This window comes from Perca fluviatilis, chromosome 24, assembly GCF_010015445.1.
Source record: "Perca fluviatilis chromosome 24, GENO_Pfluv_1.0, whole genome shotgun sequence".
Lineage (NCBI taxonomy): Eukaryota > Metazoa > Chordata > Actinopteri > Perciformes > Percidae > Perca > Perca fluviatilis.
In genome coordinates this window covers 13531490-13548375 of record NC_053135.1, presented here as the reverse complement: position 1 = coordinate 13548375, position 16886 = coordinate 13531490, and the positions used below count along the sequence as shown (strand labels likewise).

Sequence of the window (16886 nt, the reverse complement as noted above, 5' to 3'; positions counted from 1 at the left end):
ATTTCAGGTAAATCAAATGATTTTCGTCAGGGCTTACTTCCTGTTGCCAGTAGGTGGGGCTATGACTTTAACTCATTATTGACTTGTACATGCTCTCAGGCCTGTTAACAGGACCATAACAACATTTGGGGCAGATTGGACAATGTACACCTGAGTTATAAACAACTACCTGTTTTGTGGTGTTATATGGTAATTTCACACATAGCCACGCCCACATCGTTGGACGCAAGTGCAAAGGCTTCGCAATTTAGCTTTGTAAATCTGTAGGAGGAGTTTGTTAAAGTACACCCCCTAAAAATTGTCAAAATCATCCAAAATATTTAAATTTATTTCAATATAGTGGACCTCCTGTTGGGTTTAGGGGGTGGCTCCTACAAGCTTTTTTGTATGTCTCGATATGATACATATACCTCCCAAATTGCATGCCTCTATGAAAAAGTTAAAGAAGGGAGCTTTAACTTTTATAACTGGTAGGGGCACTATCGAGCCAATTTCACCCTGCCAAGGCAGAGACCCATAACAGATCGCAATTTTCACCAAGTCTGACGTGTACTAATTTTCATGCATTTTTGAGTAGCCTAAGCACCTCAAAATGTGCCCAAAGACATAAAATAATAAAAAATAAAAATCCTTTGGAATACAAAAGTACAACTAATAACAAGAAGAAGAAACAGAATTTCAATAGTGCCTTTGCCCCCGACAATGTTGGTGGCAGAATACGACCATGAAGAAAAAACATTTGTCGTACATTTATCATAACACAATATATAACCAGGTCATTCAGTTACATCTTAAAAAGTTTGACCTCAAAATTCCTCAGTGGGTGGAGCTCTGCACCCAGTCCTGTGGAACAGGAATATATTACAGTGTGTCCTACCTTCCACTGTGCTAGCAGGTTCCTGGCTGCCTCCGGCTGCTCCTGCATTTTATCCTTGTTGGTGGCATCTATTAAAACGTTGCAGGTCGTCTCAGCCTCTGTCAGCCAGTTGAGGAACTTCTCCAGATCGAGGTAGAACTGCTGCAATAGCTTCAGAGCTGCCTCCAGAGCCGCCTCTCTGTCCGAAACACTAGAGAGACACACATTTCACGACACGATTCCACCAGAGATATTACAGTCATCAATTAAAATCCCTTTTGCAGATTATTCCAAGTGGCTGGATCAGAAAAAGAAAGAAAATAAATGTGCATAGATATGATTGTTTGCCCAGAATGGCTTTATTAATAAAAATACACCAGTGACTCAATTGGCATACAGTCATTCATTCTAACATGTGGAGACACCATGCTTGGACGCATTAATGTAAAAATCGCCATAAAAGAAAATCTGTAAAAAGTTCTCAGACCAGCCTTCTCCTAGCTTCAAGGGGGAAACAGGATTTGTATCCCAGTTTCTTCACAAGGTTTTCAATATTGTTGCTTACAGTTATAATCCTAAAGATCTTTTTTATATCAAACCTCATTTTTAAAACTAAAAAATTCCATCAACAGATATACAAAACCACATCATCTGCATAACAATGAGTATCATTAAGGCAATTTAAACTGAGCCCACTCACTTTGACACAGATTCCAACATCCATATAATAAGCAACCTGTGCTTCAACAGAGAATGATCAACAGTAAGGCTTCCTTTCTTATTTCATCAGGAATGTGAGTGGCTCACACCATAACAATTTCATCTACAATTAGCCTTTCTGTCTTGTGTTCAAACAAGTTGTATAATGGTGTTTATATACATTTAGTGTGTGTGTCATTACCGCCTGTTGATGTGTGTCCAGGTCACCACCATGTTGTCGTTGACCTGGGTGACCTTGTGTGTGTCATCATTGGCATACAGTGTTAGGAGTTTGTCAGCCAGTACCTTGGTTTCATCTACCTGACCCTGCCACTGCTCCAGCTCCTTCACAAAGAGCTATGGAAAGATAAGTGTGAAGAAGGAAAGGAGAAAAAAAAGAAGGAAATTGAAACTGTTTTAAAATGTGATGATTCACTCTCACCATTTAAATTTTCTTTTGAGTCATCCCCAGTACGACTAATATCATATTTCTCACATGCTAGATGGAAAATGTTGTGTGCATCTTAATTATAAGTACATATTATGCTAATTTAGACACAAAACATAATTTTTGGTCCAACCCAACCTTCAGTTCGGCGTTTTGTTTCTTCAATGCTTCCACCGTGTATGTGATTTCCTGCCAGGACTCCAACCTCTCACTGGCCCGTTTGATGAGGTGATCTACTCTCTTCTTGGCATCCAGCCAATCAGTAGAGTCCTGCAGCATATTGTGGAGCTGCTTTGTCCTATCAGAGAGTTTGGTCTGAGAGTCATCCCAGTGAGTCTGAAGCCTGTCAACTATAATGACAAAAAGAAAGAACAGCAAACATTGTTCTGCTGTTTTAATATAACGCTCAAGATACTGCTTTGCTGTTTTCTTGTTTGATTTTTATGTAGCATGCATCTCTTAGCTGCTATGTCGTTTTTAATTGCTACCACAAAAATATGTCAACGTGTGTATTACCAGTGGTGAGACTTATAATATATAAAAAGCCCACTCAAAATATCAAAGGCATAAATTATAATTGGACACTTGGGAGATATTAATAAGGATTTGTGGACCTTCTTTTCCTGGTAAAACACGCAGGTAAAAAGTAGAAAAGTGGCATTGCGGAAAAACTCCATGTTTGGACTTATGAAATACCTATTTTAAAAGGTTAAGACTGTCTAATTCAGTGTTTCTCAGCGAGTACCGCCCAGAGCGTTCAGAAGATGATGAGGTTGGAGAATATTTTGGAAGTTGAGGTGCCCTGGGGGTTTGTTTGAAAGCTAGTTTAAACCAAAATTCAAATAAAATACATGTTACATTACTACTTAAAAATTTTTCTAACATTCCTGCAGCACTAATAAATGGATCATTGTTGGCGACTCGTGCTTCAAGAAGAGTATGTTAACCATATTTCAGTGAGTGCAGAAAAAGTGCCAGTGATATGTATTCTTTTCCCCCAAACAGTTTTTTTTCACAGTAGTATTTATAGACCGTTTCCAAAACAGATTTTTTTTTTCTGGCGAGAATATATGTGTGTGTTGCAAATACCCAACAATTAAGTTTCGTTAGACTCCACCTCCCAAAGTTAATTTTTTGCTATTTAATACTCAACTCAATCCATCCTACCAACTCATCAAACAAAATTCAACTCCCCTCTATAGGCTACACTTTAAGGTTGTAACTTTTCCATCATTTTTTTGTATCACAAATACTTGTTGTGTGTGTGTGTGTGTGTGTGTGTGTGTGTGTGTGGTTGTGGTGTGTGTGTGTGTGTGTGTGTTTTTGTGTTTTGTGTGTGTGTGTAATCCTGCTTTTACCCCATTAAGTGCAACTGTTTCCGTTGACATTTGTGAAAATAGATTTGAATGTAAATGCTAGTGTTTCTGATTGCTATGTTAGTGTTTGTAATAATAATATAATAATAATAATAATAATACATTTTATTTAACCTTTCATGACACCCAAGGTACTTCACAACCAAAGACATTCAAATTTAGTCATCTTATAAAGGTGCTAGGTTCACACCATGCACAGGCCTTTTGATAATACCTAATTATAGTTTGAATGTTACATATCTAGTAGTCTGATTGCTCTGTTATTTAATTTGAATTCAAATGTTGCATTTAAAAAAAAAAACTGTAAATATTTCTATTCACATGCTTTTTGATACCTGGGAACTAATACATGTGTTGTTTGTCATTCAATGATTTGATTTATTGATTATTTTTAATAACAATATGCGACAATAATAGGCCTATATTAGGGTAATCATTAATATCCAGGCCAATTAGCCTACATAATATTTGATGGGGTTAGGGACCTGGATAATGGATAGAGCTGGCACAAAAAGGTTGAGAACCACTGGTCTAATTCTATATTTGTTATATGGTCAACAAGACCAAACAGTATGTGTGTTTATGGTAGTGAAGGAACATGTCACCCAGTGCAACAGTGTGGATCACTGATTTCTTTTAAAATATATTTGGACAACAACGGAGCTCTATGACACAGATAATAAAGAAATAAGATATATCAGGCTTTGATACACTCACACTTCTTGTTAGTACATATACTGTATTTATTGTTAGTTTGGCTCTGCACATTGTATTTGTTGACAAATTTATTTATTTGAAAGGGTGTGCATACGACTAAAATGACACCATCATAACCACGACATGACACCATGAATATGAATGAGTCTTTATGAATGTTTATGACTGTTTTCAATAAGTGTCATCAGGTCAATTAACCCTATAAAAAAATGACATAATTGGCCGAATGAAATTTAATGACACTGGTGTGTCATCCTTATGCACATCCCTTTAAATAAAGTGTTACCGTATATTTACCGACCTATTCTGTTTAGCGGGACAACATGTTGAAGGATAGAATAGAAATGTATACAAACTTTGACAGAGGAAAATGTGTCTGTAATGTAATGTCTAAGGAAAGCAGGTTTAAAATCTGCAGCATCAGAAGCATGCAGGATGAGAGAGAGAGATTAGCCAAGACAAGAAAATAAAAGCAGTTATACTTTCTCTTTCCCTCAGTTTCCCTCTTTAAATACATTTTTCCTGACTTTTAATGCCAAAATTACGATGGCGTTTCAGGGCTATTGTAGGGAAAAAAGAATTTACTACTAATCTAAAAATTTCAAATTTTAAGATTAACGCTATAGTGTGTAGTTTCTGTCGCCACCATGAGGAATTCTAAGTAATAAGAACGGCACATCCACATGATACAAGCCTACCTCGCGCAACACCCCCACCCCTCCTCCACGCAGTTGCTAGTAGCCAAGGAGGACACGGAGGATTAAAAAAACATGATGGACTCTTCAGAAGAGGTAATTATCTTTACTCGAGTTTCTGCACGCGAAAGTTGCCGGACGACACAATATTCTGAACATAGCCATACTGAGAAATACAGAGAGAGTTGTATGAAGCTGATAGTTTTAATTAGCTTTGTAGCAACTCATCTGGCAATGGCTTGAATGTAACAGATTTTCATTAATATCTAAAAGTTGTAAATTTACAAGAAAAAACAGTAGAGATCTATCATATTGTGTCCTGCTGTACCACAAATCCTATTTGAATTTCCCATAGATGTTACCAGTTATATACTCTATATTTTACCTTTTTGTTACAAAGTATTTTCACACAAAAAATATATAAAAAGATGTAACCAGCAATATCCCTATCTGTTGTTGCGTTGTAGTTCCGGACACTGGGACAACAACAAGAGTTTTTGCCCACACATATTTAGGTGGTATGGTAACTCTATTAACCGGTGCCACAGCCATCAGTGCGTCGGTAGTGTACCAAACACACTTTTGGTAATTTCGTGGCCAGGCTTCCTTGGCGCTCCTATTGCACACTTGGGCATGGGTTGGGATCAGAAAGAAAGCATTATTATAGTTGGGTGATTTAGTCTGTAGCAATCATGGCTCATCACATTCACCACTTTCACCCACTTTAATCACAGAGGGGCTCTCCCCAGTTTGGGAATCCTGAAGAGAGTTTTCCTCAGAAGAAAGTTATTGCCTGGGACTTGGCACGGATCACATATAATGTTGCTCATCAAAGCCATACATAGGCTACCTGTAGGCTATTATAATTAAAAAGATGGAGCTCGAGGCCAGCCTTAAAAAAAGATGACGCATGCAACTGTTACCTGGTGTTTAAGATGGAGACGTTACCCAGTGTTTAAGATAGAGATACCGGGTGAAAGACTGGCAGGAACGGACAGTAGGCTGAGGGAGCTATAAGCGGAGCAAGAAGTTTTAAGTGATTCACAATTTTTCGTGGAGCTGTGTGAACTGTTTTCAACAGATTGGGGGGGACATTATTTTACAACAGTCTGATGTTGGTTGCACAAAATGTAACCAGCAGATCTGCCGTGCGTGATTGGCTAGACAGTAAATGGGACTGTATTTATTTATTTTTATATTTGACATCCTTACTCCAGTTAGAGATGCAGGGGGAACAGATACCTGCTGCCTTCAGATGGCTGTAAAGAGAATCACCGGTGTATAGCCTTCCTCTTGTCGGAATAATAATGTCAAAAAGTGTCTTCTCTTTAAGCAATCTTCCAAATTCAGCATCTTTCAAATTCAAAGATGCTATTCAATCTTTTGCTTTCTAAACATGCCCAAACGCCTTTTCGTCTGTGTCCAAGGTGTGTCATATGTACATAATATGTAGATAAGGTACTGGTGTTCCACATGCATGTTTTGACAGGTGAATACGATTTATGAGTTTAGGATCAAACCAGCCCTTATTTTTATTTTAACTTGTTTTACCAATGACTTGAGGATGGATTTGTACATTTCTCTCATTGCTTACATTTGCTTTATTTGAGAGTATTTGGAAAATGTTAGTTTTAGGAGAAAACACAATTTTTCAAATGAGATGATGCCTGTGTGTGTGTGTGTGTGTGTGTGTGTGTGTGTGTGTGTGTGTGTGTGTGTGTGTGTGTGTGTGTGTGTGTGTGTGTGTGTGAGACATACTGCGTTCAGTGATAGCATTACGGGTCTCCTGGTTGCTGGTTTTGTTCTTCAGGTTCTGGGCTGCTGTGACTTGTCTCTCAAGGAGGGGGCGACGCTGGTCCAGCTCCTGCAGAGACACCTAAAAACAAATCATAACAGACGTTATCTCAGGACAATTTACAGATAGAGAAGGTCTTGACAATAATTTTGTTGAGATCCAACAATTCCCCCAAGAGCAATTGCACTTAGTGTGCAAACACTTCATTCTAACAGGCAGAAACCTTGGACAGAACCTGGGTCTACATGGGCGGCCGGCTGCCTCGACCGGTTGAGCAGGGTGGTATGTCAGGTAGAAGGTTTAACAAACTCTGAGTCTAACCCTGAACTCTGAGTTGATTTACCCTGATATGGGAAACTCCCCAGAACAGCTGATATGAGTTAGTTCAATCAACTCAGAGTAGGTTTACGCGCGTGCACCACCACAATAAAAAGGCAGCATGAATGGAGCCATGATTCTACGATTCACCATGGTAACAACCACAAACAAACGGGTCGGCGGAAATACTCATGCGCACATACAGCGAGTAAAAAAAAAAAGCAACACAGCGGCTGCTGCAAAAGAGAGATAATTTGCGTGGGAGAAAATTGCTGCTAGAGTAAATGCGTATATTCCAATATAGTGTATAGCATTTTAATTTTAATCATTTTAATTTGAATAAGTATAGCCTAACATTACTGGTGAAATGCTATTGAACCTATAATCTATTTCATTTAGGTGCAATCCTGCGGGCGAAAAAGTCCTAGTCCTACTAATCCCATTCTGAGGCACCATTATTAACAGAATTATAATCCATAATCTTTTATTTCAAAGGGTTTACATCATTCACCTGCAATACTGTGGAACTCCTTTTAAAAACGTTTAAAACACGTTTGCGATCGAGTCACACTCTTCTGACGCCGCTTTGCTACAGTGGCTTTACTAAAATGCTCCACATCACCAATGCTGTAAAGACAAATGCTGATGGCAAAAAAACATAATGCGACACAAATAATCTGCTGGGATGTAAGAGCATAGATGGGCGACGTTAGTGATATGAGGACGGATAAGGTTTTGTAGGCTACATAACTGATCGAATGGGAAGAAAAACCTACCGCTCAAATAGGAAGTTATCTGAAAATTTAAATGTCGGGGCTTCAATATCATCTCCCGACGTATGTTTAACTCTCTGTGAAGTAAAGCAGCTTCTTCATCAATGGGATCGTAGACAAAAGGAAATGCCATGTTTTGAGAAATAAAATGTTTTATAGGCTAGTCTGCCTAACATGGTTAATAAACCAACATATTTTTTTTTATTCATGCCGGTAACAAACTGCGCTAAAATGCGCCTGATCCAGACTGAATGAATGAATGAGGAAATGAAAGGGCGCTGTGTCAGCGGGAGGAGACTGAGAGAAACTCAAGGTTTCTTGTAGAAAACCTGCTCCCGACCAGGTTAGGTTCACAGGCTCAGTTACCATAGTAACTGACTCTGAGGTGAAGTTACCTCTATTTCTGAAACAGAAAACCCAGAGTTACCCTCATCTCAGGGTTAACAAACTCAGAGTTTTCACTAAACCTGCTTTCTGAAATACCACCCAGATAAAATTAATTATTATTATGGACATATATGATAAAAACGATTGGTCCAGTACTACTTTCATGAAGCCCATTGAGTTCCCTGTTGTGCTGTAAATCTAGTTAACAGTAATCTCTGAGGTCCTGACCTTGAGAATGCTGATGTTGTCGTTGATGTCATCCAGGTCAGCCACTACCACACGTTTGTTCTGCACCATGTTATCCAGCATGGTCAGCCAATCGGTGAGCTCAGCCCAGGACTTGTTGAACTGAGCCAGCGCCGCAGATTCAGGCTGGGAACTTCCTGTCAAACTTTCATCTGGGACACACACACACACACAATGTTTAAATAATTTATTCATGTCCAGTTATAGACTGTTGTTGGCAGGATAAATATACAGAGAGGGTTCACACCTGAACAAAAACATACATAAACCCACAAGTAAACCTGCAAACAGAGCAGTGGGAGACCCCTGTCTAAATTTATCTTCCAGGACAATTTTCTCGGTGAAACAAACTAAAGGTACTGAAGGTTTATGAGAATATCAACATGAACTCCTCATGTTGATATTCTCATAAAACCTCAGTTTTTGTGTCTTAAACGCTGTAATTCCCATATAGGTGGAAAAAGTTTAATATTGCACTATATAAACCCCTGTTAGCTCAGAGTACAGAATTAGCCTTTAGCATCTAGCTAACAGAGCCTGGTCAGAGGTCTGGATTTCATTAAAATGGGACAGTTTTCACAGAAACTGGTGAAGAAGAAGTTTTATGGTGAAACTGTGTGTTATGGCTGTTTAATGAATACTAAACTTTAGCTTTTTTAATGCTTACATTTTTTTTATGATAACATTGCTTGTGTTAGGGAGGGCTTGTGTGCTTTGAACCCATGTAGTTGGGCGGTTTGGTTAACTATCTGCAAGAACTAACTTTATGTAGGCTCAGTTCGTGTCAGTAGTGTAGGCAGAAATGTGGGTGGGCACAGAGAATATCAGGTGGGCCTAGCCAGTCCAAGACAAATCATACTTATAGGTTCCAATACACATATGTTAAGCTATCCGTTAACATATGTTAAGCTATCCGTTAACACATATGTTAACCGATCCGCCCATAGTACAGAGACAGCCCTGGTCAGGGTCACAAACGATTTGCTTGTGGCTGCTGACCAGGGCTCTCCATCCCTCCTCCTGCTCTTGGATCTCTCAGCCGCCTTCGACACTGTTGACCACGCCATCCTCCTCCACCGTCTACAACACTTCATTGGAATTTCACACACAGCACTTCAGTGGTTTTGGTCCTACCTGACTGATAGAGTTGAGTATGTTGCCCTGGGGGGAGCCAGGTCAAGGGCCCACACAGTTACATGTGGAGTGCCTCAGGGTTCGGTCCTCGGCCCCACCCTTTTTTCCATCTATATACTCCCACTGGGCAACATCATCAGCAGGCATGGAGTTGCTTTCCACTGCTATGCTGATGATACTCAGCTCTATGTCAGGTTGGACCCCACATCCTCTGCATTATCACTCGCCACTTTAAATGCCTGCCTGGAGGAGATAAGGGCATGGATGACTGACAACTTCCTTCAGTTAAACAGCTCTAAAACTGAAGGTCTCCTCATTGGGACCTCACACCAACTCCGATCTTCCACCCTGACCGTTTACTCATTTGCTGGTCATGACATTCCTCTTACATCCTCTATAACAAACCTGGGGGTTCGATTTGACCCCCACCTATCATTTAACACCCACATCCAACTTATCTGTAAGACTGCATTCTTTCACCTCCGGAACATCTCCAAACTCTGCCCCTTCCTCTCTCTTTCTGATGCAGAGAAGCTGGTTCATGCCCTTGTCTCCTCCAGGCTCAACTACTGCAATGCACTCCTCATCGGGATTCCTGGCAAAAGCCTGCAGAGACTGCAGTACATTCAGAATTTTGCAGCCAGGGTCCTGATGAGGGTGCGCAAATTCGAGCACATCGCACCCATCCTTCATAAACTCCACTGGCTTCCTGTTAGGTTCAGGATTGAGTATATGATCTGTCTCCTGACCTATCAGTGTGTCTATGGCAGCGCACCATTGTACCTTAAAGAACTCATCAATAGACATAACCCAACCCGACATCTCCGTTCCTCTGACAGCCACAAACTCCAGGTCCCCAAGTCCAAACTCCGCACTATGGGAGATAGGGCCTTCCAGGCGGCTGCGCCTCGACTGTGGAATGCCCTCCCAAACAACCTGAGGGCGCCATAGTCTATAGAGGTTTTTAAAAATAAATTAAAGACCCACTTATTTTGTATTTTCTTGCTGTCTTGTTTTAAACTGTTTTAATGTATACTGTTTTTATCTGTGCACCTGTAGCACTTTGAGATGTGTTCCTCATGTGTAAAGTGCAATACAAATAAAATGTATTATTATTATTATTAAATAGTCAACTATACAGTGAGGAAAATAAGTATTTGAACACCCTGCTATTTTGCAAGTTCTCCCACTTAGAAATCATGGAGGGGTCTGAAATTGTCATCGTAGGTGCATGTCCACTGTGCATAATCTAAAAAAAAAAAAATCCAGAAAATCACAATGTATGATTTTTTAACTATTTATTTGTATGATACAGCTGCAAATAAGTATTTGAACACCTGAGAAAATCAATGTTAATATTTGGTACAGTAGCCTTTGTTTGCAATTACAGAGGTCAAACGTTTCCTGTAGTTTTTCACCAGGTTTGCACACACTGCAGGAGGGATTTTGGCCCACACAGATCTTCTCTAGATCAGTGAGGTTTCTGGGCTGTCGCTGAGAAACACGGAGTTTGAGCTCCCTCCAAAGATTCTCTATTGGGTTTAGGTCTGGAGACTGGCTAGGCCACGCCAGAACCTTGATATGCTTCTTACAGAGCCACTCCTTGGTTATCCTGGCTGTGTGCTTCGGGTCATTGTCATGTTGGAAGACCCAGCCTCGACCCATCTTCAATGCTCTAACTGAGGGAAGAAGGTTGTTCCCCAAAATCTTGCAATACATGACCGGTCATCCTCTCCTTAATACAGTGCAGTCGCCCTGTCCCATGTGCAGAAAAACACCCCCAAAGCATGATGCTACCACCCCCATGCTTCACAGTAGGGATGGTGTTCTTGGGATGGTACTCATCATTCTTCTTCCTCCAAACACGGTTAGTGGAATTATGACCAAAAAGTTCTATTTTGGTCTCATCTGACCACATGACTTTCTCCCATGACTCCTCTGGATCATCCAAATGGTCATTGGCAAACTTAAGACGGGCCTTGACATGTGCTGGTTTAAGCAGGGGAACCTTCCGTGCCATGCATGATTTCAAACCATGACGTCTTAGTGTATTACCAACAGTAACCTTGGAAACGGTGGTCCCAGCTCTTTTCAGGTCATTGACCAGCTCCTCCCGTGTAGTCCTGGGCTGTTTTCTCACCTTTCTTAGGATCATTGAGACCCCACGAGGTGAGATCTTGCATGGAGCCCCAGTCCGAGGGAGATTGACAGTCATGTTTAGCTTCTTCCATTTTCTAATGATTGCTCCAACAGTGGACCTTTTTTCACCAAGCTGCTTGGCAATTTCCCCGTAGCCCTTTCCAGCCTTGTGGAGGTGTACAATTTTGTCTCTAGTGTCTTTGGACAGCTCTTTGGTCTTGGCCATGTTAGTAGTTGGATTCTTACTGATTGTATGGGGTGGACAGGTGTCTTTATGCAGCTAACGACCTCAAACAGGTGCATCTAATTTAGGATAATAAATGGAGTGGAGGTGGACATTTTAAAGGCAGACTAACAGGTCTTTGAGGGTCAGAATTCTAGCTGATAGACAGGTGTTCAAATACTTATTTGCAGCTGTATCATACAAATAAATAGTTAAAAAATCATACATTGTGATTTCTGGATTTTGTTTTTTAGATTATGTCTCTCACAGTGGACATGCACCTACGATGACAATTTCAGACCCTCCATGATTTCCAAGTGGGAGAACTTGCAAAATAGCAGGGTGTTCAAATACTTATTTTCCTCACTGTAACTAATTTGCCTGAATGCACCACAGTGTAATCATATAAGCATTATAGGCTACATCATCAGAGGTAATGTTACAATGCTTGGTTTTCACCTGATTTAGCAAATATCCTCCATGAGCGCAATGTGGCATGGGCAAAAGCCAGAAAATCGAATCAGAACTCTGACTGGCTGGTCTTCAGACAACTGCGCAATGCATGTACTCTCAAAATTAGAAAAGCCAAAGCTGATCATTTTCTTTCTCAAACCACTCATAATCTGAATAATCCATAAAAATTTTGGAAAACTATCAAATCAGAAAACAGTAAAGGCCAGGAGCTTCCCTCAAGCATTGTGATGGACTCTCAAAAGGTTACAGACAAGGCCAAAATGCTTGATTGTTTCAATGAACATTTCATAGCCTCAGGATTTTTATTTGAATCATTCATGCTACGTTTACACGTGGCCGGCTATTTTCATAAACGGACATTTCAACCTCTCCGTTTTCAGAAAAGTGTTTGTTTATATGTACCCGTGTATATATGCCGTCAATGCAGTCAAGAGCATGCCAGACCTGTAGGTGGCAGTGTAACGAGAAGCTCAAGCCCACGTCCCAATCAGAATCCTGACAACAGCAACAACAGCAACCAATCACGTCCTCTTTCTCTCTCTCGGCTGCCTAAACCTCCGTTTGTCTCAGTTTACATGCAAACGTAGTTTTCCAAAATCTCCACTTTAGCCAGAGTTTTTAGAAATAATCGTTTTCTGTGATAAAAACAGGGTTTTCGTGTAAATGAGAGGCCAAACCGCAGGAAAATATCTGCCTCTTCCCTTCGTGTAAACAAGGCTTAAGTCCTCAACATGAGTGTTCCTCTACAGTTGAAACTGTTGGTCTAGATCCTTCTAGTCAGTCTTTTAGTTTCAGTCCTATCACAGTTTCAGATGTAAATAAAGCCCTCAAGCATTTTGACACAACAAAATCTGCAGGCCCTGATAAACTACCTAATAAAGCTAGCAGGAAATTGTATTGCCGTGCCCTTAACTAATAGTGTTTAAAGTCTTTATATACAGTCTATGGTCATTGCTTGACACTTGTTGAGGAGAAACTATTGGAGGATTGTCTGGGTTGAAAATTATGGCTGAATTTGAGCTGAATTCTCTTCCTCCTGCTCCTTACAACGTCTTTTTGTGACAAACTTAGGCAAACTGCTTTGTTCTGCCGTGAGCGGAAAGCAGGCTTCTGTTCCTCTGTGCAATGTGTAGGCTGTGCACAGAGTGAAAGAGGAGGGCTGCTCGCAATGTGGTGTTTTTTAAATGCATTGCCACTCAAAAAATTATGACATACCATCATCATAACATGGTAAATAAGAAGAAAAAAACAAGAATTGTTTATTTTTTATTTTTACTGGTCGTGTAGTCGCACAATTTAAAGTGTATTCATTGGTTGCTATTCACTGGATGATCAGCAAAAAGGAAGCCTACGCGGCTGGAAAGCGTTGTCACTGTTACTAGCTGCTGTTTCTCACTGGAAATTCCACTGTCATTGTTAACTAGCTATCTATCTATCTATATATATATATATATATATATATATATATGGCTGTCAAAGTGTAGTCTCACATAGCTAGACTTATCTCTCTCAGCGCTGAAGTATGATCTGGCTACACCGCTTATCATTCTGGGATAGAGGAAAAAAAGCTTTTGGCTTGTAAGCATTTCTTTAAACTAATCACGATGGTCTCAGGCGGTGCAAAGCCCCGGACGCAGCGACGGTGCCCAGGCACCCATACGCTATACATCCGGGAAGTCAGACTAGTCAAACTGTTGCTTGCGGTACATTTTTTTTTAGAAATGCAAGATAATTGTCAAATACAAATGTACCTCTAAACAGTAATTTTACAGGTTTGCAACAAGTTGCTGTATTTGTAAATAATGAAAATGCCCATATATTAGCTAACAAAACATTTTGGCAATTAGTTTTTTAACCCCTGCTTTAAATGCATCCTCTGTTGTTTGTAAAAGGGAATTATGTCTTTAGCTCAGTCCCATGGTGTTGGTATGATTGATATTTTGTGTTGAGCATTGTGATGATGCTATACGATATCTATAAAATAGAATTATAAAAAAGGATACACACAATTAGTGGTCTAGAATTAGAACATAGCTTTTAAAAATTATGGATTTTGTTGAAACAATATTTTCATTAAAAATCTTTGATCAAATATGTATTGTATATTGAAGATATTTAAACCTCTGTTCTAAAATTGACCTAACCTCAGATCTAGCCCTAACTCTAATCTTAAATCCTCTGAAGTTGCATCATCAAGGTTAAGGCTGGCTAAAATATCCATACTACCCAAAATATAATTATTTCTTGCACTCAGAGCTCTCTAACACACATTGAGACATACATGCCGACTGACACACGCAATGAAGAAAATGAGGTCTTACTGGCTTTTTTGGCTACTAGCAGAGCAGCCATCCTCTCCTTATGCTGCCGCACCAGCTCCAGGATCACAGTCCAGTCTTCCCTTAGCTTGACATACTTCACCTGTCACGCACACATGCACGCGCACACACGCACACACACACACACACACACACACACACACACACACACACACACACACACACACACACACACACAAAATCATTACATGTTGACAACAAAGTTCACAGATAATCACAGAAGAATCACAGAAGATCAATTTGTACAGATGCAATCAAAGTCATTTATTTTGATATGGCAACTTCAGTTGGTGGAATATGAAAAAGCATATATGCTGCAAGAATGCTGTTCCTTTCGATAGATAAATCATTGACGGATTGTTTGATTTCCTCACCTTGTCTGGTTGGCTAGGACGACTGTCCTTGTACAGCTGATCAGCTCGCTCCAAAACCAACTCCACTTCTGGCTGCTTGACTTGCACTTCTTCAACGAGCTGAAGAAACAAACAAGAGAGAGACAAAACAAATGTTGAATATAGCATATAAAAGGTTTTGTTCAAAAGGACCAGCACTTGCTTTTTGAAATTCTGCATTTCAAAATCGGGCATTAGGCTATATGTAATTGAAAAAACAAATTTTAGCCAATTAAGGCTTGAATGTTATGGTAACATGGTGCGTGTGTATGTGTGTGTGTGTGTGTGTGTGTGTGTGTGTGTGTGTGTGTGTGTGTTTGTTTGTCCTACCCTTGGTGGCGGCTCCTCAGGGCTGTGCTCTAGCTTGGCCCTGGCGCTAGATGCCCAGGCTGAGAGGACGTCCAGCTGACCCTGAAACTTCTCCAGCTCCCTCAGCAGACCCTCAATCTCCAGCTGACGCTCAGGCAGAGCCTTGGACACCTAAAGAAAGACATGCTGTGATTTATCAGGTACGTGTACCGGTAACACTTTATAATAATGCTACATGAATTATCATGAATTCTTGCATGACTTCATGCATGAAAAAGCATGCATTCATTAATTTAGTACTTCCTGAACTATCAGTAATGTACAAGGATTAATAGTAAAGGTATTTGAATCATCATGACTTCTGATTTATTAATGATGTTCATGTCTTCTTCAAAAAAACTGACCAGCTCCAGCAGTTTACATATATTCTTAAAAAATTGTATTATTGTTATCATTTAACAATGATAACTTCATCATGTTTGCGATCCTTCAAATAAAGTGCTGACCTCGTCCATCTTTAACATTGATAAATAAGATATGATTAACAGTGGGATTAAATTAAATGTATTGAGAATTAAAGGAGTGGGTTGGCAAAATGATATTTAGGTCACTACATTAATACAAAATACAGTATACTAGAGATGCATTTATAGTTGCTTTATTCACAACAACATAAGGCACTTAAACAGTAATGCCTGAGAACAATGCTCATCCAAGTAGGATATTTATGAATTTTACTTTTTACTAACTTCTGTCTCAACACAAGAAATGTCTTGACATTTTTATTTTATTTGAGGGGTCACAAAGATTGGGGCATATGCCACCATTAATCATATCTTATTTATCAATGTTAAAGATGGACCAGGTTAGCACTTTATTTGAAGGGTCACAAACATGATGAAGTTATGAAGAAGTAATGTTTTGTTAACAATGATAACAATAATTAAATTTTTTAAGAATATATGTAAACTGCTGGAACTGGTCAGTTTTTTTTGAAGAATACATGAACATCATTAATAAATAACATTATCATTCATTTAGAGTGTGTGTGTCCACCTGATGAATGTAAGTCTAATATTCACTCTCTTTTAGCTCTGTTTTTGGTCTATATCAACTCCTTATATATCTTTTTATCTGCTAAATCCTCCACTATCAACATGTTCACCAGCTAGTCTCTAACTGTGTTTGTCTGATGTTTGGGGCAGCTACTGTTATGTCTCGTCAAGTATGTTAAGTCACTCATGTCTAGTCTTGTTGTGCACTTCCTGTTTTATTTTATATTCACCTTTCCCTCTCGTTTCAGACCCTGACTTCCTCCCTTTGTGTGAATTCCCCACTATTGTGATTGTCTACCCCGCCCCTGATTGGTTTCACCTGTTTTCCTCTACCTCATCTATAAATAGTCCTTGTCTCCCTTTGTCTTGTGCCAGTTTGTCTTGTTCTGTCCAATGTGATAGTGTCGTCAGGTGTACCAGCTAGATCTTCATGTAATCACGTTTTGTTTGTAGTTTTTGTGACATTGTTTGATCCTCCAAGTGAGTGCTTTTCTTTGTTTGAACTTTTTGT

General features: G+C 39.7%; 1 protein-coding gene across 28 annotated transcripts in view; it reads right to left on the bottom strand.

Moving 5' to 3' along the window:
- The window catches only part of dmd (dystrophin), a 470394-nt gene that overhangs the window by 138229 nt on the left and 315279 nt on the right, over positions 1 to 16886 (bottom strand). For 26 of the 28 annotated variants that reach the window (XM_039793561.1, XM_039793552.1, XM_039793539.1 and 23 more), the window contains 8 exons: positions 15342 to 15491; positions 14994 to 15092; positions 14602 to 14701; positions 8293 to 8462; positions 6550 to 6667; positions 2142 to 2353; positions 1758 to 1912; positions 878 to 1067 (listed from right to left, as the gene is read on the bottom strand). In XM_039793561.1, coding sequence (XP_039649495.1) covers positions 878 to 1067; positions 1758 to 1912; positions 2142 to 2353; positions 6550 to 6667; positions 8293 to 8462; positions 14602 to 14701; positions 14994 to 15092; positions 15342 to 15491 — 1194 coding nt within the window. Of the gene's footprint in view, positions 1 to 877; positions 1068 to 1757; positions 1913 to 2141; positions 2354 to 6549; positions 6668 to 8292; positions 8463 to 14601; positions 14702 to 14993; positions 15093 to 15341; positions 15492 to 16886 lie in introns of those variants that run through there. The other 2 variants (XM_039793565.1, XM_039793568.1) reach the window with 1 other exon arrangement.